Source organism: Phodopus roborovskii, unplaced genomic scaffold (assembly GCF_943737965.1).
Source record: "Phodopus roborovskii unplaced genomic scaffold, PHOROB, whole genome shotgun sequence".
Taxonomy (NCBI): Eukaryota; Metazoa; Chordata; class Mammalia; order Rodentia; family Cricetidae; genus Phodopus; species Phodopus roborovskii.
Genome location: NW_026126571.1, coordinates 9,260,406 through 9,280,139, shown reverse-complemented (window position 1 = coordinate 9,280,139; position 19,734 = coordinate 9,260,406). Strand labels below are relative to the sequence as shown.

General features: G+C 43.3%; 1 protein-coding gene across 1 annotated transcript in view; it reads right to left on the bottom strand.

Annotated features, from left to right (window-relative positions):
* The window catches only part of Dnah6 (dynein axonemal heavy chain 6), a 152,846-nt gene that overhangs the window by 124,003 nt on the left and 9,109 nt on the right, over window positions 1–19,734 (bottom strand). Inside the window, exons 4-13 of the mRNA XM_051202998.1 lie at window positions 19,056–19,323; window positions 16,462–16,596; window positions 16,250–16,370; window positions 15,839–15,965; window positions 14,972–15,140; window positions 13,889–14,005; window positions 12,599–12,799; window positions 8,223–8,343; window positions 3,660–3,811; window positions 1,390–1,542 (exon numbers count right to left, since the gene is read on the bottom strand). Of these exons, the coding sequence (XP_051058955.1) occupies window positions 1,390–1,542; window positions 3,660–3,811; window positions 8,223–8,343; window positions 12,599–12,799; window positions 13,889–14,005; window positions 14,972–15,140; window positions 15,839–15,965; window positions 16,250–16,370; window positions 16,462–16,596; window positions 19,056–19,323 (1,564 nt within the window). The remainder of the gene's footprint in view (window positions 1–1,389; window positions 1,543–3,659; window positions 3,812–8,222; window positions 8,344–12,598; window positions 12,800–13,888; window positions 14,006–14,971; window positions 15,141–15,838; window positions 15,966–16,249; window positions 16,371–16,461; window positions 16,597–19,055; window positions 19,324–19,734) is intronic.

Genomic DNA, 19,734 nt, shown 5'->3' with positions numbered 1-19,734 from the left:
GGCAGTTGTGAGCTTCTTGATGTAATAGGAACCAAATTCGGGTCCTCTGGAAGAGCAACCGTCCCTTTTAACCTCTGAGCCCCCTCCGGCCCCATCTTTCCATTTTCTAAGTCAACTCGTGTGATGTGGACTGCTTTCAACAAAGTACCTAGCCCCGAAGCTAATTACAAATGGGCCTGATTCTCTACACAAAAATCAGTTCTCTTTCTTTTGGTGGCTGGTGGACTCAGGGCTGCTCCTGGGGAGCTGCTGGTGGCCATGTTTGCTAGTCCAGGACGAAGCAGCTGCGGTTAAAAAAAAGAGAAGCCGAGGGGACAGGAGGAGAGGGGGAGTTAGAGCTGTCCTGTTCTGTCCTTGGTCAGATCTGACCCTAGCTGCCCTCGTGGTGGGAGAGGGGAGTTTCCACCAAACAGCTTTGGATCCATAAATGATGACCCCGTTTTGGCCTAGAGTAGGTCGTGGAAGGTTTGGCTCTTTGTCCAAACACAACAGTGGACAGAGAAGGCTAGATCATTGACTTCTTTAGTCCTCGGGGGTGCAGCAAGTCTGGTGCAGCAATCGTCTGCCTCCTTGAGAAGGGGCTGTCCTCGAAATAACAGGCGGGAATGTTACTTTTGCAGGCACCAGAAAGAGGCTTTACTGTTAGTTCTGCTAATAACATGTAGCCAGCTTTCACTTTGTCACATTTCTCCAAATTTTAGGAAGTGACTTATCTCTACTTCAGTGCCAAACTGATAGTAATGAGTTTAGGGAAAATCAATTATTGGAGCCAAATGTTCTATTGCTGCCACAGGGAAGAGCCTGAGAGGAGAAAGCAAGAGAGGCGCACACAGGACGGGGGTGGGGGGTGGGGGGGAGTGAGGGAGGGTGGGGGGGTGAGTGGGGGTGGGGGGAGGGAGGGGAAGGGAGGGAAGCAGAGACTGCCTCTACTTAAGCTAGTTTGAGTTGCCTTTTTTCCACTTTTGACAGAAAATTCTGAGGTGTTATGTATGTGTAGGCTAAAGGATTATGGCTCCATGATGGCCGACATCCACGTTATCACTTACTGCAAAACTGGAATGGCAATAAGCTACGCTTGAGTCTTTGTGGTCAAAGACATTCAGGTTGTGATTCCTGCTTTACCATAGGCAAGTTCTGTGACTTTGGATAGCCGCCTGTTTTACTCTGTTCCCTGAATCTGATGTAATACCCGCTGAATGGTCAGAATTTGGTAAAGGTTAGTTGCCATTACTGTTAAAATACAGGGCATCATTAACCATACCCAAAAATGTTTCTGATATTTAGGCAACTGTTTCCTGTCCCCGAGTCCCACATGTTTTTCTGGTCATACATCTTCCTCTCCTGCTGTGTGGTCTGAGACACTAAATTATAGGAGAGCAACCAACTTACCCGCTCCTGGATTTCGTCAAGGAAGACTAAGCTGTTGACATATTCTATGGTAGTGGTTGGAATGAACTCAAGTTTATACTCTGCATCTTGTGCCTCTGAGATGATGGCGTCCACTTTTTTCTTGCTTAAACGGGGCAGCATGCTATTTAGCACCTAAGAAATAAAACCGAAGATGAAATTTCGTTTCTGCTTTTTACATACTTTGAGGAGTCTTCACAGCTGTTAAATCAGGTGGTATGGGAAACAGCCGTGTATGAGGACAATCTCTCACTAAATAATTGCTTTCCAAATGAACCGAAGCTAAGGCCAGATTTTGACACTCATTTGTAGCTGAGGCAGTTTGCTTAGTGCTCTGACACCTTCTGCCTCTCTTGTCCTACACAGTGGATGCAAGGCTGCCCCCTCAGCATCAGACCCAGGTTCACTTTTCTCCTATTGGCCAGCAGCCATGCGGTGTGGAGGAAATCGGTCTCCTCTCTTTAGGGACAAAGATAACGTTTGAGAGATCCCAGGCTGAATATGAGCAAGGTTTCTCTTGACCAAAGTGATTAGATTAGGGTGGACCTCTGACTGTGAGAGTTTTTGTTCAGGGCTGAGGGGGACGTGTACGTAAAACGCGAATCTCGACTGACTTGTCTCATTGACAGACAAGGAACTATCTGGCCTTTGGAAACTTTGAACCACCATTGCATAAACACGAGGCAATGCTCATCTTGCAGTGATGCACACCCAGCAGTTAGAAAGGGGGGAGAGAGAATGAGTGTCGGGTGTTACAGGGACACTTGGCGTCCACTCAGTTTCTGGGTATTTATGAACGTATAACAACTTTTCTGAGCATTTTACTTTCTTTGAATTGGTTTATCTTTTTCAAAAAAAAACAAAAAACAAAAAAAAAAAAAAAAAAGAAAGAAAGAAAGAAAGAAAGGAAAAGGAAAGGAATGTGTACTGGTGTTTTATCCAAATACATATATGATACATATATGTACACCATGTGTATGGTTGGTGCCCTTGGAGGCCAGAAGAAAGCATCTGAACGAATGGTTGTGAGCTGCCATGTGGGTACTGGGAGCAAACTCAGCCACTCTGGGAGAGCAGTCTGTGTTCTTAAGCACTAAACCATCTCTCCAGCTTCCCTCCCTTTCCTCTCCCTCCTGTCTTCCTTCCTTCCTTCCTTCCTTCCTTCCTTCCTTCCTTCCTTCCTTCCTTTCATTCATTCTTTCTTTGACATAAAGAAGCAACACACCGGAAGGCAGCTCTCCACCATGCACATAATGCCACAGCAGAAATTAGCATCCAAGTTGCCAGTCTTTCTTATTATCTCCTATCATGTATACCTGGAGTCAGCAAAGATTTTTCCTTAAGGTCCAGACAATAAATATGTCAGACTTTCAAGAGTGTACAATATCTGTAAAAAACATCCAACTCTGTCCTCATAGCAGGGCAAGAAGCCACAGGCGGTGCATAAACCTGGTGGCTTCGCTTGTTCTGATTTAACTGCACGCACAGAACAAGTCGGGCTGGTGAGTTCTCCAGCTGCGCGTTCCCATTGTCCTCTGGAGGCATTTGGGAATACACAGCCATGTGTGAGCTATTCCCGATGCTTACGGAGAGTTAGGTCAGAAAACAATCCCTTAACTTGATCTCAGTATTCTAGTCCAGCCACGGTCCCACTGGCACACTGAGCTACTAATGGCGTCTTTCCAAGGAAACAGGAGTGGGAAGTTGAAGCCTGCAGTCCCCTTCCCAATCACACTTAAAAGCCGACAATGTCTGCAACAGAGAGAATACAGCATTTCTCCTACTAATTAAGGATGGGGCTGCGAGATAGTCAGCAGAGTGTTTGCTGTGCAATCATAAGGTTCTGAGTTTGATTCCTAGGACCCACTTTAAAATGTCAAGTATGGTATGCACTTGCCATTCCAAGACTGAGGCGGGGGGGGGGGGCGGGTTTAGGGATGGGTGGATCCTGGGACTTACTCACAGCAGCCTAGCTTACTTAATGAGTTCTGGAGACCCAGTCTCAAGAAATAAGGTGAATGGCTTCTGAATGACAGCTGAGGTTGTAGTCTGGCCTTGCACACATATACACATACATGCCACAATGTGCACACACACGTTTGCAAATCAGGGATCACCAATATTCTTATGCTAATTTCCACATTTGTAACACACAAAGCTCAATATATTTCTTTTTAATGTGTGAGATATTTGCAGACACCATAATTAAAATGATGGTAAGAGGAGGCACCAGCAGTGAATCTCTCAGTTACCTCCAAGCACTTCAATGGCGATGGGATTAATTTCTCTTTCAGCTGCTTGGTGTCGATAAGCAGCAGGCCTACGTTTCGGGTGGGTCTCAGGGCTACGGAGTCCTTGTGCTGCTTATGGTATTTTTCCAGCTGGGTACTGAAGAATTTGACATCTACAGAAAACAAGATGCACAAATGGTAGAATCTTTCACACTAGTTTTTTTATTTTATTTTATTTTTTTGGGGACAGCTTACAGTATATTAAAAAACAACCCCAGCCTGAAGGGCAGCCATTAAGCGGCAAACAGCAGATATGCTGCAAGGGTGTGGATGAACGGGGGACCCCTTATTCCTTGCGGGTGAGAATGTAAACGCTCCTGGGTGTGTAGCTGAAGGACATCACAGAGACAGACACTTGGACATTTACTGCAGCACTACTCTACGCATAATAGCTAGGTTAGGGAGACAACCTAGGTGTATGGCAGAGGAAATGAGTAAAGAAAATGTGACTGATACACACGACGGAGTTTCTTTCAGCTGTGAAGAATGAAGTTATGTCACTTCCGGGAAAATGACTACAGGTCATCACATTAGGCAAATTAACTCAATCTGAGAAACAAATATTTTTGTCTTATGTGGCTCTAGGTTTTGTATAGGTACAGAAAGTTGTATGTGTGCATATGACATGAAAGTAGAGATGAAATTGTCCAGAGACGCAGGAGAGTAGTGAGATGGGAGAGGAGGGTAGGTGGGGGAGGGGGCGTTGGGAGGGTGGGGTACGGAGGAGATACGTTCTCACTGCCCAGTGTTTATTAGTTTGAAAAGTCTTTGTGTAACATGCTACCATTATAATGAATATACAAAAGGAAAACTTTAAATTAATAAATTTATGTATGTATTTACCCATACTTAGACTGCTTTGTGTAACTCTAAAATGTCAATTCACAATGCTTAACAATGCCCCTTTTCTCACAATAAAAACCCCACCACTGTACAATGCCAATATCATGTCTTTGGGCTGTGATTAAGAGATAATAAGACACCGTGTTTCCAACAAACTGAAGGTCCGTTGCCATCTTCAGCAGTACTATTTTTACAATGCCTTTTACTTTTGAGATTGTAACGCTTACATAATCTCCACCTTTCCCTTTCTCCTTCCGAATCCTCCTATATACCTCCTCTTTGATCTCTTTCAAACTCGTGACCTCTTTTTCATTAATTGTTGTTGTATGCATATGATGGGAGATGCCACTCTGTAAATATGTTTCTCATACTGGTTAATGAATAAAGCACTGTTGGCCAGTAGGAAAGCAAGACAGGTGAGACTAGGAAACAAAGGAGGAAAGAGGAAGTAGGGAGGAGGAGTCAAGATGGAGACTCTGGAGAGAGCTGGATGCCAGCCGGTTCTCTAAGGGTAAGAGGAGACCACGTGGAAATACATAGGTTAGCAGAAATGGGTTAATACTTAAGACAGAGCTAGCCGATAAGAAACTAGTACCTGGCCAACAGCATTGTTTCAAATACAGAGTCTCGGTGCATTAATTGGGGCTGGCGCGGCGGCGGGATAGGACCAGCAGCGGGCGGGCGGAAAAACCCTACTCCTTACAATGCATATGCACAGTTATTCCTAAACACAGTGGGCTCAGTGTGTAACGCTACACACATGCACGTTCTCAGGGCTGATAATTTAGTGCTGGAAGAACACTTCTCTCACTCAGCCCTGGCTGCCTGTAGTTCTCTGTGCAGGGCTGAGGCCTCATGGGATTTCCCCACCCACTTTGGCATGTCAATTGTTGTCCTTGTTCAGCTCATATTTGAACGGTCTCAGGCTGCTGAGACTTTAATGGGGTAGCTCCTAACATTTTTTTTTATTATTTATTTTAAACATAAATGTCTCACTAATTCGTTGAGAATTTCATACAATGTATTCTGACCACACTCAGCATCCCCGCTCCTCCCACATCCACACCCTGGATCGCCACTCCCAACCCCGTTTTTTTTTTTTTTTTTTTTTTTTTTTTTTAAGTAATGTACGGTCTCCAGTGTGTGTGGCCCATAGACCCGGGATGTGGAGCCATCCGCTGAAACTTAGCTGACTCACCGGGGCCACACCTTTGAGGGAAGCTGGTTCTCCCTCCTCCAGCACTCATCAACTACCAATAGATCCTCAGTTACATTTGTGGGTTTTGAGCACTCTTCCTACCCACGCTGGCAAGTCAACTGGATTGATCTTGTGTGTGTCTTGTCTTGAACAGGCAACCACAGCTGCTAAGTTCATGAAGGCAGGGGTCATGTTTATTCAAAATACCCTGCTTTGCTCCAGTCCTCGCGACTCTTTCTGACCCCTATGGCCATGGCCCCTGAACCTTGGGAGAAGGGAGTCTGAGGAAGATGTCCTATTTGTGGCTGAACACTCCCCTGACACAATGAGGTGTTTTTAAGCTAAGGTATATCTACTTTTTAAAACAATGCTACCGCACACTTTAATAGACTACAGCGCAGTATAACGTGAATGTTGCATGCTCCAGGAAACAAGAGAGTCTCTTTTGTGACATTCACTTTGTTAGGGTGCTTCAGACCCGCACTTAGAGCACCCTGATGTATTAGAGGATCTAGCCTACGGTGTTACGGTGGACAAGGTTGTTTTGAAGTTATGCTTAATCTAAGAGTTCTCCTACATGGTGTCTGGTGGTAAAATATTTCAACGCTGTTCACAACACAACTTTGAACACACAGGAGCTCAAATGTAGCTGAAGTTATTTTCACTCCTCCTTCCAACCTCTTCTACCATTTCTGCTCCTTGTCCTCGAGTCGTGCTTTGGGCAATCATCAGTTTGTACCCTATATGTGTCAAGCCTGTATTTCCATAACCTTCCTGCCTCCATTTCCCCCTTTTACAATCCACTGGGATCCATGCAAGCATAAATATTCTTGAATGTTGTTGTTATTATTGCTGTGGCTTTGGTTTTGAAGCAGTGTCTGACTCTGTAGTCCAGTGTGGTGTTTGAGAGAAAATGGCCCCCAAAGGGAGTGGCATTAGGAGGTGTGGCCTCGTTGGAGGATGCGTGTCACTGTGGGGGTGGGCTTTGAGGTCTCTTTTGCTCAAGCTCCCCTCAGTGTGACAGTCAGTCCACTTCCCAATGCCTTCTGGGAAAGATGCAGCACCCTCAGCATCTGCCTGCACGCCTCCATCCTCCCTGTCATGATGACTGTGGACTGAACCTCTGAAACTGTAAGCCGACACCCCAACGAAATATTTCCCTCATAAGAGTTGCTGTGGTCATGGTGTCTCTTCACAGCAATAGAAACCCTAACTAAGCCCCCAGGCTGGCCTAGAACTCACACACTTCCTGCCTCAGTCTCCTAAATATTAGGATTTTAAGCATGTGCCATCATTCCTGGCTTCAATATATTTTTATCATGCTATTGATAAAAAAAAAAAAAAAAACCCTTTCTAATGAATATGTGATTCTGCAGTCATAGACTTGTCTTTCAGCATCTTACACCTTCTGGTGTCTCTGAAAATTTACCTACCTTATAAGATCTCATTGACTAAACTGGATGTTTGTATTAGCTCTACTTTGTGTTCAAGTGCCAGACTCTATGATGTTATTGCCGCCATGGCACTGTGTCATAGACTCTGGTATGGGTTCATTTCAGTACAAAACAAAAAACAAAAACAAAAACAAAACCCAAACAACAACAACAACAAAAACCAATGAAAGGCCCCCCAAGAAACAAGCAAACAACCCCTCCCAAAACTCCACTGTGGGACATGCCAACCAGGCAGTTGAAATGGGCAAATTGTATCCAGTATGTGTCAAGGCTGTATTCTGATAATCTTCTTGCCTCAATTCCTCCCTGCCCCTTTCTAATCCACTAGGATCAATGAAAGCCTAAATACTCTTGAATTACCATCATCATCATTATTATTACTGTTGTTTTTTTTTTTTTTTTTTTTTTTTTTTTGAGGCAGAGTCTCACTCTGTAGACCACTGTGGTGGGCTTGCCTCACGATCTTGCCTAATTGTTTTGTTTTCTAAAGTGGGGCCCCGTTTGGTATCATTAGCAGCGGGTGACAAAAGGTGGCGTCTTCAGAGTTTTGGAAGTTAAGGCAGTTAAGAAGCAGACGCACTGCCTGCTCTTGCACAGTATTCTGGGCCTGAGTTCATCACTAAGAGTTGTCTATCATTCCCCCCGGGTCTCGGTGTGGTACCAGAAGAAAAATGCAACTTGAATTGCCGAGACACAAAAGCCTCCTTAAGCCTCACCCCACAGGAATGGCAGGGACCCTTTCGGCCCCTTGTAGCATTCACAGGGGCTGCAGCCCTGGCACCCACAGCAACCTCAACAGAGGAACTGCGGAACTGCCTCCTCCCACAGTGCCCACACAGACATGGAGCGAGAGGAAAGGAACAGGGTGACTCCATGGACAAGACTAGACATGGACATAAGTCCCTGCCTTGTGTTAGTCCGCTGTTTCAGGCTGCTCCTTCTGTGACTGAACACCACTGAACAGAAACCCAGAAGACAAATCTTGCTGCCTCTGTTAAATGTGCTTAGTGAGGACGGACGGAAACTCACCAGGCTCTTGCTGCTTCAGTGCCTGCAGATCAAGGCTCTCATTCTCCTTGAAGAATATCTGAAACTTTTCAAATGTCGCTGCATACAAGCTTGCAGAATCGAACGCTGCATGAATCGTTTCCTACGTGGTAGAAGATGAACAAGACGGTTGTCCTTTCTTTCTTATCATATTTAGTTACATGTGTGTGGGATGGGGGGGAGGGGGCAGGTATGTGCATATGAGTGCAGATGCCCACGGGTCCTCCAAAGTGTGTGTGTGTGTGTGTGTGTGTGTGTGTGTGTGTGTGTGTGTGTGAAATCAAGCTGGGATCCTCTGCAAGATCAATGTGTGTTTGTAACTTCCAACTCCCAAGGCAATTTTTATTAAGTAGAATTCAACCTGACAAGACCACACACACACACACACACACACACACACACACACACACACACACACACCATGCATACATAAAATTTAATTCTCTGTTTTTCTATCAGTCAATTAAAACACATGCGTTAATGACAACAATCTCAATACAACACCACTGGGGTCAGTCCAGCCTCTACCACTGGGGTCAGTCCAGCCTCTACCACTGGGGTCAGTCCAGCCTCTACCACTGGGGTCAGTCCAGCCTCTCTACCACTGGGGTCAGTCCAGCCTCTACCACTGGGGTCAGTCCAGCCTCTCTACCACTGGGGTCAGTCCAGCCTCTACCACTGGGGTCAGTCCAGCCTCTCTCTCTCCCCATTTGTTAACTCCCTGGAGATGAGCAATCTCTCTGCTGTTGTGCAGGTTAGGTTTCTCTTTTGGCCAATGTGATACAAGCTAGAGTTGTCTGGGAGGAGGGAACCTTAGTTGAGGGATCATCCCCATCAGGTTGCCTACATGCAAATCTGCAGGGCATTTTCTTGATTGATGCATGAGGGGCCCAGCCCACTGGGGGCTGGCGCGGCATTCCTGGGTTGTATAACAAGGCCGGCTGAGTAAGCCATGAGGAGCAAGCTAGTAATGGCACTCCTTCCTGGCCTCATGGCCCCCATTTCAGCTCTGGCCTCCAAGTTCCTGCCCTTCCTAGAACTGTAGGCTGAAATAAACCCTTTCCTCCCCAAGATATATATATATATATATGTGTGTGTGTGTGTGTGTGTGTGTGTGTGTGTGTGTATACAACATTCTGCCACCATGTGCGCCTGCCCGCCATAAGTTCCTGCCCTGCCTAGAACTGTAGGCTGAAATAAACCCTTTCCTCCCCAAGATATATATATATATGTGTGTGTGTGTGTGTGTGTGTGTGTGTGTGTGTGTGTGTGTGTGTGTGTGTACAACATTCTGCCACCAAGTGCGCCTGCCTGCCACAAGATGGCACCAGATCTCATTGTATATAGTTGCAAGGCACCACATGGTTGCTGGGAATTGAGCTCAGGACCTCTGGAAGAGCAGCCAGTGCTCCTAACAGAACCTCTGAGCCTTCTCTCCAGACCCCCCCACCCAAGCTGCTTTTTGCTGTGTTTCTTAGCAATAGAAAGCTAACTAGTATAACTGTCCGCAATGTTTTTACTTGTTTGCGCAACTGTAGGACACATAGAAAATAGTCTGGGATTGCCTGTATCCTGATTCAGTTGCCAAAATCAAACCCACGGCCACGGCTCTACAGGTGTTTTTAACATAAGGATGTGGGGCCAAATTGCTATGCTCAAGGTTTATGTGAGGCCCTGAGTTTCAGTCCTTGGAAATAATGATGATGATGATGTTGATGATGTACTTGCTTAGTCCCATCTCCCCATTCTTCAGGGTGGTTATGTTGCTCATTTGAAATTAATTTGAGTTCATTTTCTTTTTTGTTTGTATTTTATTTCAGGGTTTCACGCTTCATTGTTGGCCTGTTTAGAACCACATTAAAGCATACACTCAGAAGAGTGTTTTCACTCCATGCCCACCGTCCTCACCCTTTCCAAACCAGTTTCATGGTCTCTTATGCAGAGCTGGTTTCCTTAACCTCTGGTTTATACTACATGAAAGGGACAGACGACAGAAACTCATTGTCCCTTGCCTTGCTCACCTAACAATGCATCTTGGAAATCACTCCATATAGTTAACAGCTGTCTTTCTGCAATTTTGTGTTGGCTACCTATCCTTCTTCTGGAATGCTTAACCATTCTCCCAGGCATGGTTACTTCAGGAGCTTCCAATGTAATTAAATGCAAGGCACTAAAAGTAACCTCATGCATATGCCCTTTTCTGTCACTTATGTGTTTTCAGGATATGTCTTTAAAGGTGGCATTGTTGAGTCAAAAAGAAAATGCACATACTTTTTTTTTTCACATAATGCAAATTCTCTTTTATTCTCTGCACCTGTGGGTTATCTGTTTCCCCCACAGGTGAGTCTGTGGAATGCTTCAACACATTTTTAAATTTTACTAACATATTAGCTGAAAAAATGCAATTTCCGTGTTCTTTGAATTTGCATTCAGCAGATGGGTGATGCAGCCTATCCCAGGTTGGTTGATAGTGTTTGGCAAAATGCCTGCCTTAACACTCCGGCCAGCCTTTCCCTCCTGGCTATATTCTCTTTCCTTTCGCCCAGTGCAAAGTTTCTTCAAGCATTAAGAAACCAAGGCAGAGCTGAGCGGTGGTGGGACATGACATGCCTTTGATGCCAGAACTTGGGAGGCAGAGGCAGGTGAATCTCTGTCTCTACAAGTTTATCACTTTGTTCTATTAGTGTATCTGGGTTTTAAAATATTTATTTTTAATTGTGTGTCTCTTCAGAGGCATGTAGGATCTGGAACTGTAGTCAGGGGTGATTGTGGGTATAGGAGGAGATTCAAGATATAGGCGGGGAGAACAGAATGCCAGCCCCTCTCTCCGGTAAGATAAGACCACATACAAATACTTAGATTGATAGAAATGGGTTAATACGGAGCTAGCCGATAAGAAACTAGTAACTGGCCAACAGCTTTGTATCTAATTCAGTGTCTCTGTGTGTTATTTGTGGCTGGCGCAGCTCTGGGACCAGGCCGTCGGGAAAACTGCTCTTAACAACCATATATAGATATTTGGAACTGAACTCTAATCATCTCAAAGGACAGCAAGTGCTCTTAGCCACTGAGCCATCGCTCCAGCCCTAAGTGCATCTATAGTTTGAATCATAGTTAAATGATCTTTTCTTATGAACAACATTATACAAGAATTGACTCATTTTTTATTCTACTTACATAATATTGTTTTACTCCTATATACCTGATTAACACATTCCTTTTGTGTGTATTAAAGAATATTTTGCTTTTAAATTTACATAACTGTAGATATTAGTGGCATGAAATATATTTTGATATGTGTATGTGTTACACATTTGCTAAATTGGGCTAATAAACACAAATTTTCTCTAACTTTAAGAACAGTTAAAAACCAGTCTTAGCAATTTTCAAGTGAATGCTATGTTAATATAAACTTGAGTCACTCTGAGGCACATTTGATTTCTTGAATTGATTTTCTAATGAGTGCTATTATTTTATAGTCATAATACAAAATGATGGCTTTATTATGATATTTTTATACCATTTACTTTGCCCCCAACAGCCCATTTTTCTCTTCCTAAACAGTCCCTTCAACTTCCATATTTTAAATATTTTGCTGACTTATGTGTTAGTGTGTACAAGGTAGGATACAGGCCTAACTGTTCACATGGTTAGCCCATGGTCACAGCCCCATCGAATGAAGGAGAGTCTGTATGGGCTTCAGTGACCTCTGTTTCTGTACTTTGCATTTAATAAATCTCTGTATATTGGAATTTACTTTCTGATTTCCTGTTTTAGTCTATTAATCTGACATCTATTCACGAGGTAGGACCACGCCCTTTAATGCTAGAGTATTATTTAATACTAAGTGTACTATCTTTCAAAGACTTTTCCTTTCCAGGTTTTAATTTACCAGATTGATTATAAAGTTGCCCACCTCTTTGGGTCAAAGGATATCCTTATTATATTGAGCCATCCTGCCTGAGAGTACTCTTCCAATTGTAGTTTGTGTCTTTCACAAAATCTTCAAAGTTTTTTACATTCATATGTGTGCTTTTACTATTTCCTATTGGGTTATTACTGTCCATATTACCGGTTTTTGTTATTCTGAGTGTTTTTTATTCTTGAGTATTTCTTATATTCTAGAACAACATATGTAGCTCCTTTGTCTCTATGGTCCTCTATGATCTCACTGGCCCCCTGCAGGACAATCTTTAAGGTACCCACATTATTTTCAGATTTTACTAGTTAGAGATTAGGTGCCCATTGTGATGTTTCTACAAATGCAACGTTCAAAGATAAGACAGGAAGAAAGTGCATTGCTTGATTTCTGGCAAACTGGGGATACAATACACGGTTTTTAGTGAGAGAAAATCTACCTTTATTTGCAGGATGATGGTAAGAAAATTCCTGTCGTCCTCTAACACTGCTGACAGGCTTGGTCCGGGGCCGCAGGTCTTCTCTTCAACCTTTTTGTTAATGAATGGGCTGGTGAAAGCATCGAAGTATGAGTCAGGCACCAGGTTAGGCACTGACAGCACAGTGTTTTGAAAATGATTAATTGCCCCAGAGATGCCATCCTGTCAGAGAGAAAGGCACAGACATAATGTGAGCACACATGACTGCGTTTACAAAGTTTTAAATTTTTCTGATATATATGATTAACTCCTGCTGGATGAAGATGGTGAACATCTTTAATCCTTGCACTCGGGAGGCAGAGGTGGGTGGCTCTCTGTGGGTTTGAGGCCAACCTGGTCTACAGAGAGAGTTCCAGGACAGCCAGGGCTACACAGTGAAAGCCTGTCTCAAAAACAAAAACAAAAGCATTGCAATACATTGTGATGACACACATTTTTGCAGTATGAAGAAAACAGTAGAGCATTACGACAGAAGGAAAGCCAAACGGAACTTCGGGGGAAGTTTAAATGAAGGCTAGAAGTTTATTAGTATTTGGAAAATGGTTTCTATTCTAGAATTATAAACTGAGAAACAAATAGACATAGAAACAAAGATTTATGCTCAAAGACGTTCATTGTAGAATTACTCAAATAGCTAAAATAATTAGAGAAAACACAAATATTAAATAATGGTGGCTCAGGCCCATGAATTATGGTTATTATGTAAATGCTATATTCTTTGTCAAAGATTTTCCAAAATAATTAATAGAATGGACAAATGTGTATGATATAATGTTAAGGAGAAAGAAAGGAAGGAAGGAAGGAAAAATAATAGCATCTCCAATTTGAAAATGTGTCCAAGTACATATAACCTCATGGAGATTAGGTATGCAGGCATACCAGAACACACAAAACAAGACTGGGAGGAACACATGATTATTATTTTGTTTTGATAAATTTGTAGAATATTGTTAAAAAATAATTGTTAGAAAAGACTTTTCTAAGATAAAACATGATTTTGAAAAGACTTCAAAAGTGGTGTTTACAACAGCGTGATGATGTCTTAGACTCTGCTCAGAAGGATGAGCTCACAGTCTAAGGTTTGTGGCACACTGGTCATCCTCTCTAGGGAGTGCCTTGGCACCGCTCTCGATCTGCCCCCAGGCTATGGGACAGTGCTAACGACAGTTAACCAGCCAGGTGATCATTAGGAATTTGCTCCATTATTTTAAAGGTTGCTTATTGGCAGATATTAGAATATGAAGTACACACCAGAAAGTCTTCCAAAGAAGGCTCGAAGAGCAGCGACTGCACGGTCAGAATCAGCTCTGTGAGGAACATGGGGATGAGAGACTCGTCTTCTTCCTGCTTCTCCATTAGCGGGGCCCCCTGGAAGGACCACATGCACACGTTACTAAGACCCTACCTAATGGGTCGCTGAAGGACACACACAAAGGTGAGCAGGCTCAAGTTCACACAACGAGCTGGGTTTAGATCCTTGGCGTGTGGGAGCCTTTCTGGGAATAATACCACACGAAGAACAAAAATAAAACTACTGGACACGATACAGCTATGTAATGTGAAAGTGTAACGCAAGCAAACTTGGAAAACGAGTTTAAATAGAAATGGGCGGCATCGATAGTGCAGCCGCGACCAGAGGCCCCGAACCAGACCGGTGACTCTTTGCATCGAGCACTCGCAAGCAATGGTATACTGATAGAAGGGTTTACCGCGCGCTTCACTGTGTCACACCGCGGCTTCCGTGGTGAGATGTCCCCATGCGAGGGGACACAGAGAACAAAAGGAAAGTTAAAAAAAAAGGAATGAGGTTCATCCACTTGATGGAAGCCACACCTTATAGGAACCGATACTGAGACTGGTACGCACTTGTTAATTTCTGTTGCTGTCATAAACTATCCTGAAAAAACACAGCACAGGGGATGAAGGGCTTGATTGGGCTCGCAGTTCCAAGCTATAGTCTGCTACTGAGGGGAGGTCACGGCAGGAACTCAAGCCACTGGTTACATGACATCCATAGCCAAGGACAGAGGCAGAATGCAACCCTGTTTGCTTTTTAACTTCGTGGCTTCCATACTCAGGCCATGGTTTCCTCATCAATTAACAATCCAGATAGTTCCAATAACAATACTGACACACCCAAGAGCCAACCTGACTTACACAGTTCTGGATGATCCTAGGTTATGCCAAGTTGAATATTGATATTAACCAATATAATATTCAAATTGAAATTTCCCTTTTTTCCCTCCAGAATATACCAGAATACCAGAAATACCAGAAAAACTTGGAACATAGAGACACTCCTCAGTAAACATCAGAGACATGGTCCAAATGTACCTTTTTCTCAGTGACTTCGGGCTTCTCTTCAGTAATCCACTTCTGAATGACATCTGCTGAGGGTGTTCGCTTAAGCTTGTCAGAGAGAAAATTCAGAAGTGAGCTGCCAGTGTTTACTGTTAGGACGTGCAGGGTGTTCTGAATTAGGTAGTCATTCAGGCGGATGAAGCTTGAGAAAAAGGCAAACACTCTCAGCTTTCTGTGATTACCGTGTATTCCTGACAGCAACTCTAAGGCGAGGATTTGAAATTTACAATATAATGTTTCCTGGAATTTTGCTTGAATTATATTAAAACATGAGATGCTTCAGAGTTGGTCTCAGACCTTCCCTTGAAAGCATAAATATACTCAAATACAGGATATCAAGCTAACTAGAGGTCCTAACTTGCCCACAGGCTATTTGATGAACAAGATGCTATTTAGGAATAATGTACCCGGCTGGTCTAGTCAAGGGGCCACAGGAGTTCTTCAGGGAGCTGTACAGGAAAACTCTGCACATACAATGCATGTAGCTTGTGTCTGTAAGCAAAAGTATGAGCTTTGCAATCTGGTTCTTGCGGCGAATGCACTGTGGGATGCATTGTGGGAAGCTCACACCTGTAACACGGCACTCAAAGTGCACATCGGTGTTCTTCCACAGCAGGTGGTAGCCCCAAGGCACCAGTTGGTGTTCTTACTGGAGTTTTGGCATTGCAAGCTGTGTCTATGTTTCCCACAGGTTCTAGAAATCAAACTCAGGCCGTCAGACTCGCCGGGCAAAGCCCTTGCCCACTGATCCATCTCCCCAGCCCAGGGTTGACTTTTTCGTGCCTTGAGAAGTGGAGATAGACTCTCTATTCTACCCTGAAAGGAAGGAGATGCTCTCACCATGTGAGCCTCATGCAGTGGTGCCTTTTGCTGGCCTGCTCTGTGTACGTCATTTTTTCAGATTCTCCGTAAGTGGGCAAGTCAAATGGAGCTTCAACAAAATGTGCAAGGTTTACCTTAAAGTAATCTAAGGACAACACAAGGCACAAATCTTCTGTAAAAGTTCCATATTTCAATATCCATTCAAAGAAACAAAACAGAACAAAACACAGAAGCAACAAAATCCTTTGATTTGTGAAACAAGCCAGGACCCCAGAAAAGGCATAGATAGAATTTATGCAAACAAGTTATGCATAGAAGCTGAAGTTTGTAAGTGAAAAGAACATCTATTTAGCTAGAAAGGAGAGAATACAGAAGAGATAGTATTTTAGAAGCCTGTCCTGGGCCCTCCCAGTTCTCGGCCCCTCATACCCTCATAGGGTTCGAGTACACAGTCGTCAGGAATAAATCCTGCAGCACGTAAGGCGAAGCGGCACGACTTCCTGACCACATCTTTTGCCTCATTTCGGAAGTCATCGAGGCGCTCTGTCACCTAAGTATTCATGGGTGTGCATAATCAGTGACAGCAAAGACAGGATCCTGAGAAGAAAGGAATCTGAAACTCGACAGACGACATCTATTACCTCCTGTAGTCGCACAATTTGCACAGCCTTGAACTCCTGCAGGGTGTAGGTGTGGAATTTCTCGATGTAACAAAGTCCCATGAAACTCAGTTGGTAGCACATTTCATTAATTTTAAGAAGAGCTGGTCGCAGATACTGAATGAAAAGAAGAATTGATCATTACTTAACGTTTGATGCCGTACATTGTAAAAATGTGTGCACAGTGAAACCTGGTTATGAAGGATTCTAGGGGTGTGTGTTAAGTTGGCTAACAAGAACAAAATCACACAGCGAGTAGGAACTCTCCAGAAACATTTTTTGTGAAAGCGTAACTCAAGTTATCGTATTTAGTTTGCTCAATTCTCTCCTCTTCACTTGGAGAAGGATGCATATCTTTTGGCTATTAAAGGGAAAAGACTGAAGGTGAGTTGCAAAAAGCTATGCATCTTAAATTTCATTAGCTTTGGCTAACGGTTAGTAAACGACTTCACAGTGTCCAGTCACAATGATCACAGTAGGGACCACTTATTAATCCCGGATGCTATGACATATAACAAAACCAGACTTTAAATTTACCATGGCTAAGAAGATGCATTGGAAAAGGATAAACAGAGTCACAAATGACTTAGCACTTTCATCCTAGCAATGTGCCCCGGAGGGGACAAGAAGTATACGTGAATATCTACGTCCAGAAAACACTTGGAGACTTTATAGTACAACTAGAAAAAATATACATGGATATTTATTTACCATTGCATTTATTTGTAAAAGCATTACTTGTAATTGCCAGAAAGTAGAAACAATTCAAGTATCTATCAAGAGATAAATAAATAAAGTAGGTATAGCCACACAAAGAAATATTATTTAGCCCATGAAAATAAATGGTATTTCACAATGCAGATGTATTTTGAAGAGAGTACATTAAGGGAAAATGTCAGTCATATTGTGTGATTCCATAAGTGCACAGAATAAGCAAAGGTATAGAGACAGGAAGTAGATGTTGGGGAGGAACAGGGAAGTTAGGGAGAAATTGAGAATGGTGGTAAATGTAGCTTCTTTTTAGGGCAATGGCTATGTGCCCAAATCGACTGTGGCAATGGTTGGTCCACCCTGTGCATATACTAAGTAATATACCATGAGTAGTTGAATACATAGCAAACATGTAAATTCTGTACCAATGAAGTTGTTAAGGAAAATGTATGCACAGGTACTTGGGAGGTTGGCTACTTTCATGAAATAAAAGTTTCATGGCCAGCAAGTAAGGATATCTGTCACCAAGCAGAGGACCTTAGTTCAATCTTAGGTAGAGGAGAGAACCAACCCACATAAGTTGTCCTATGACCTCCACACATACATCACGGCAATCAGGTGGACACACAACATACACATGCAAACACTCCAGACAACTAAAACAAAATGCAACGACATTTGTTTTGGAGAGATTGCTCAGAGGTTAAGAGAGAGCACTAGCTGCTCTTCCAGAGGACCCAGGTTCTATTCCCGGCACCCCACATGGCATCTTACTACTATCTGTAACTCCACCCTCAAGGGATCCAACACTCTCTACTGGCTTCCACAAGCCCTGCACGTATACAGTACAGAGACAAATATGCAGGAAGCACACCCAAACACACAAAATAAAGGTTAGTTTTTAAATTCAAAAACCAATTCTCATATACAAAATTTTAAATTCCAAGCTTCTTCTTTTAGCCTGGCCTAGAAGAATCAGCCATTGAAGTCACTTAATTGTACACATTGCGCTTATGGAGTGTTGGTTAGCAGCTAATAGGTCAATTTGAACCAGGACAGCAGGTGGAGTCGTAGGTAATTCTTAGCTTAGGAAGATGCGAACTTTCTAGCATACTAGGAAGAAGTCTAAGGGGAGGTACTATCACAACCAAGATTCTCGGTACATGAGAGAAGAGAACACAAGACTGGGAAAGATCACTTAAAAGACAAATCCAGGAAGAGTTTCGCTTAATGGCAAAAGAAAAAAAAAAAAAAAAGAAAAAGAAAAAAAAAGAAAGAAAGAAAGTGTGACCCATGCAGGATTTAAAACACGGTAAAGAAGTTGAAGCAGCTAATGAAGTTAACGACGCGGCGTTTAAGGTTAATGCTGTGAGGGAACGGGGTATCCGTCACAGTTCAGCATGCTCAATGGGATGGGTAACCCGAGATGGCATATTCTACACACTTTGCATGACAAATTTTAACTATTATTGGTCTCCTCTGTTGTACCACTGGCGTGTCCACGAAAACCTACCAGATTATTCTCAAAGAGCAGCAAACTGTAGCTGCTGACCAGTGACTAGCGCAGAAATTAGACAGATGCGGTGGGTGCCCTCACAGCGCCTGAATGTAATTCTTCATAGACGGGGCCGGGGTGCACGAGGCCCCATTCCCTCCCGGCTGCCTCTTCTGACTTTTGCTGCCCTAGTTAAGGGGCCGGAACCCCACTGGACGACTGGGTTGCTAGATGTCGCAACAGGAGAAAGACTGTGAAACTCCCACCAAGATGAATGGTTTGTGTCAGGTGCATGTGTAGCAATGCCTGTGACCAAGTCACACTTTCCTGCCCTGCCTCGCTCTTAAAAACATGATTAAGAAATACATACAGGGTTAACAATGAACAGATTTTTTTGTAGCGCTTTTCGACAGCCGGTGATTTTCTTGGAGCGGACGTTCTTCCTCCACACACTGAACGCCTTCCATTTCCGGAAGAGCGAGAATATGGGGATCTTAGTGAGTTCTCTGTGGTACAGATATTCCTGCTCCCATCGCTCAATCTCGATGTATTCGATGTCGTCGTTGTAAATGTGGGTCACTGCCTTGTTGCTAATCGTGTAGTAGTCGTTTTTATTGATGTTCTCATAACTCACGACCCTGTGGACAAATACCAGTTGGGACAAATGGGTAAAGTATTCAGCACAAGAATAAGCAACGGGGGTACCTTTCGTTGTAAAAAGATAAACGTATTAAACGTGAATACCATTTAAAATTTAACTAAATTCTAACAAACTTTTGAGTTAAAGGAAAGTCTCAAGAGACGAGAGAAGAGCTAGATTTAAATATCGGATGAGACATTAGAGATTCCACATTAGCGATGTTTAATCATCCCAGCTGGGTGATCTGGTCAACAAAAGAAATCCACTGTAGACATTTTTATTGCATTTATTTACATAATTTACAGGTGTGTGGTGATCAGAGAACAACATGTGAGTCAGTTTTCTCCTTCCACTATGTGTGTGGGTTCTCGGGACCCAACGCAGGCCCTCAGGCGTGGCTGCAAGCATC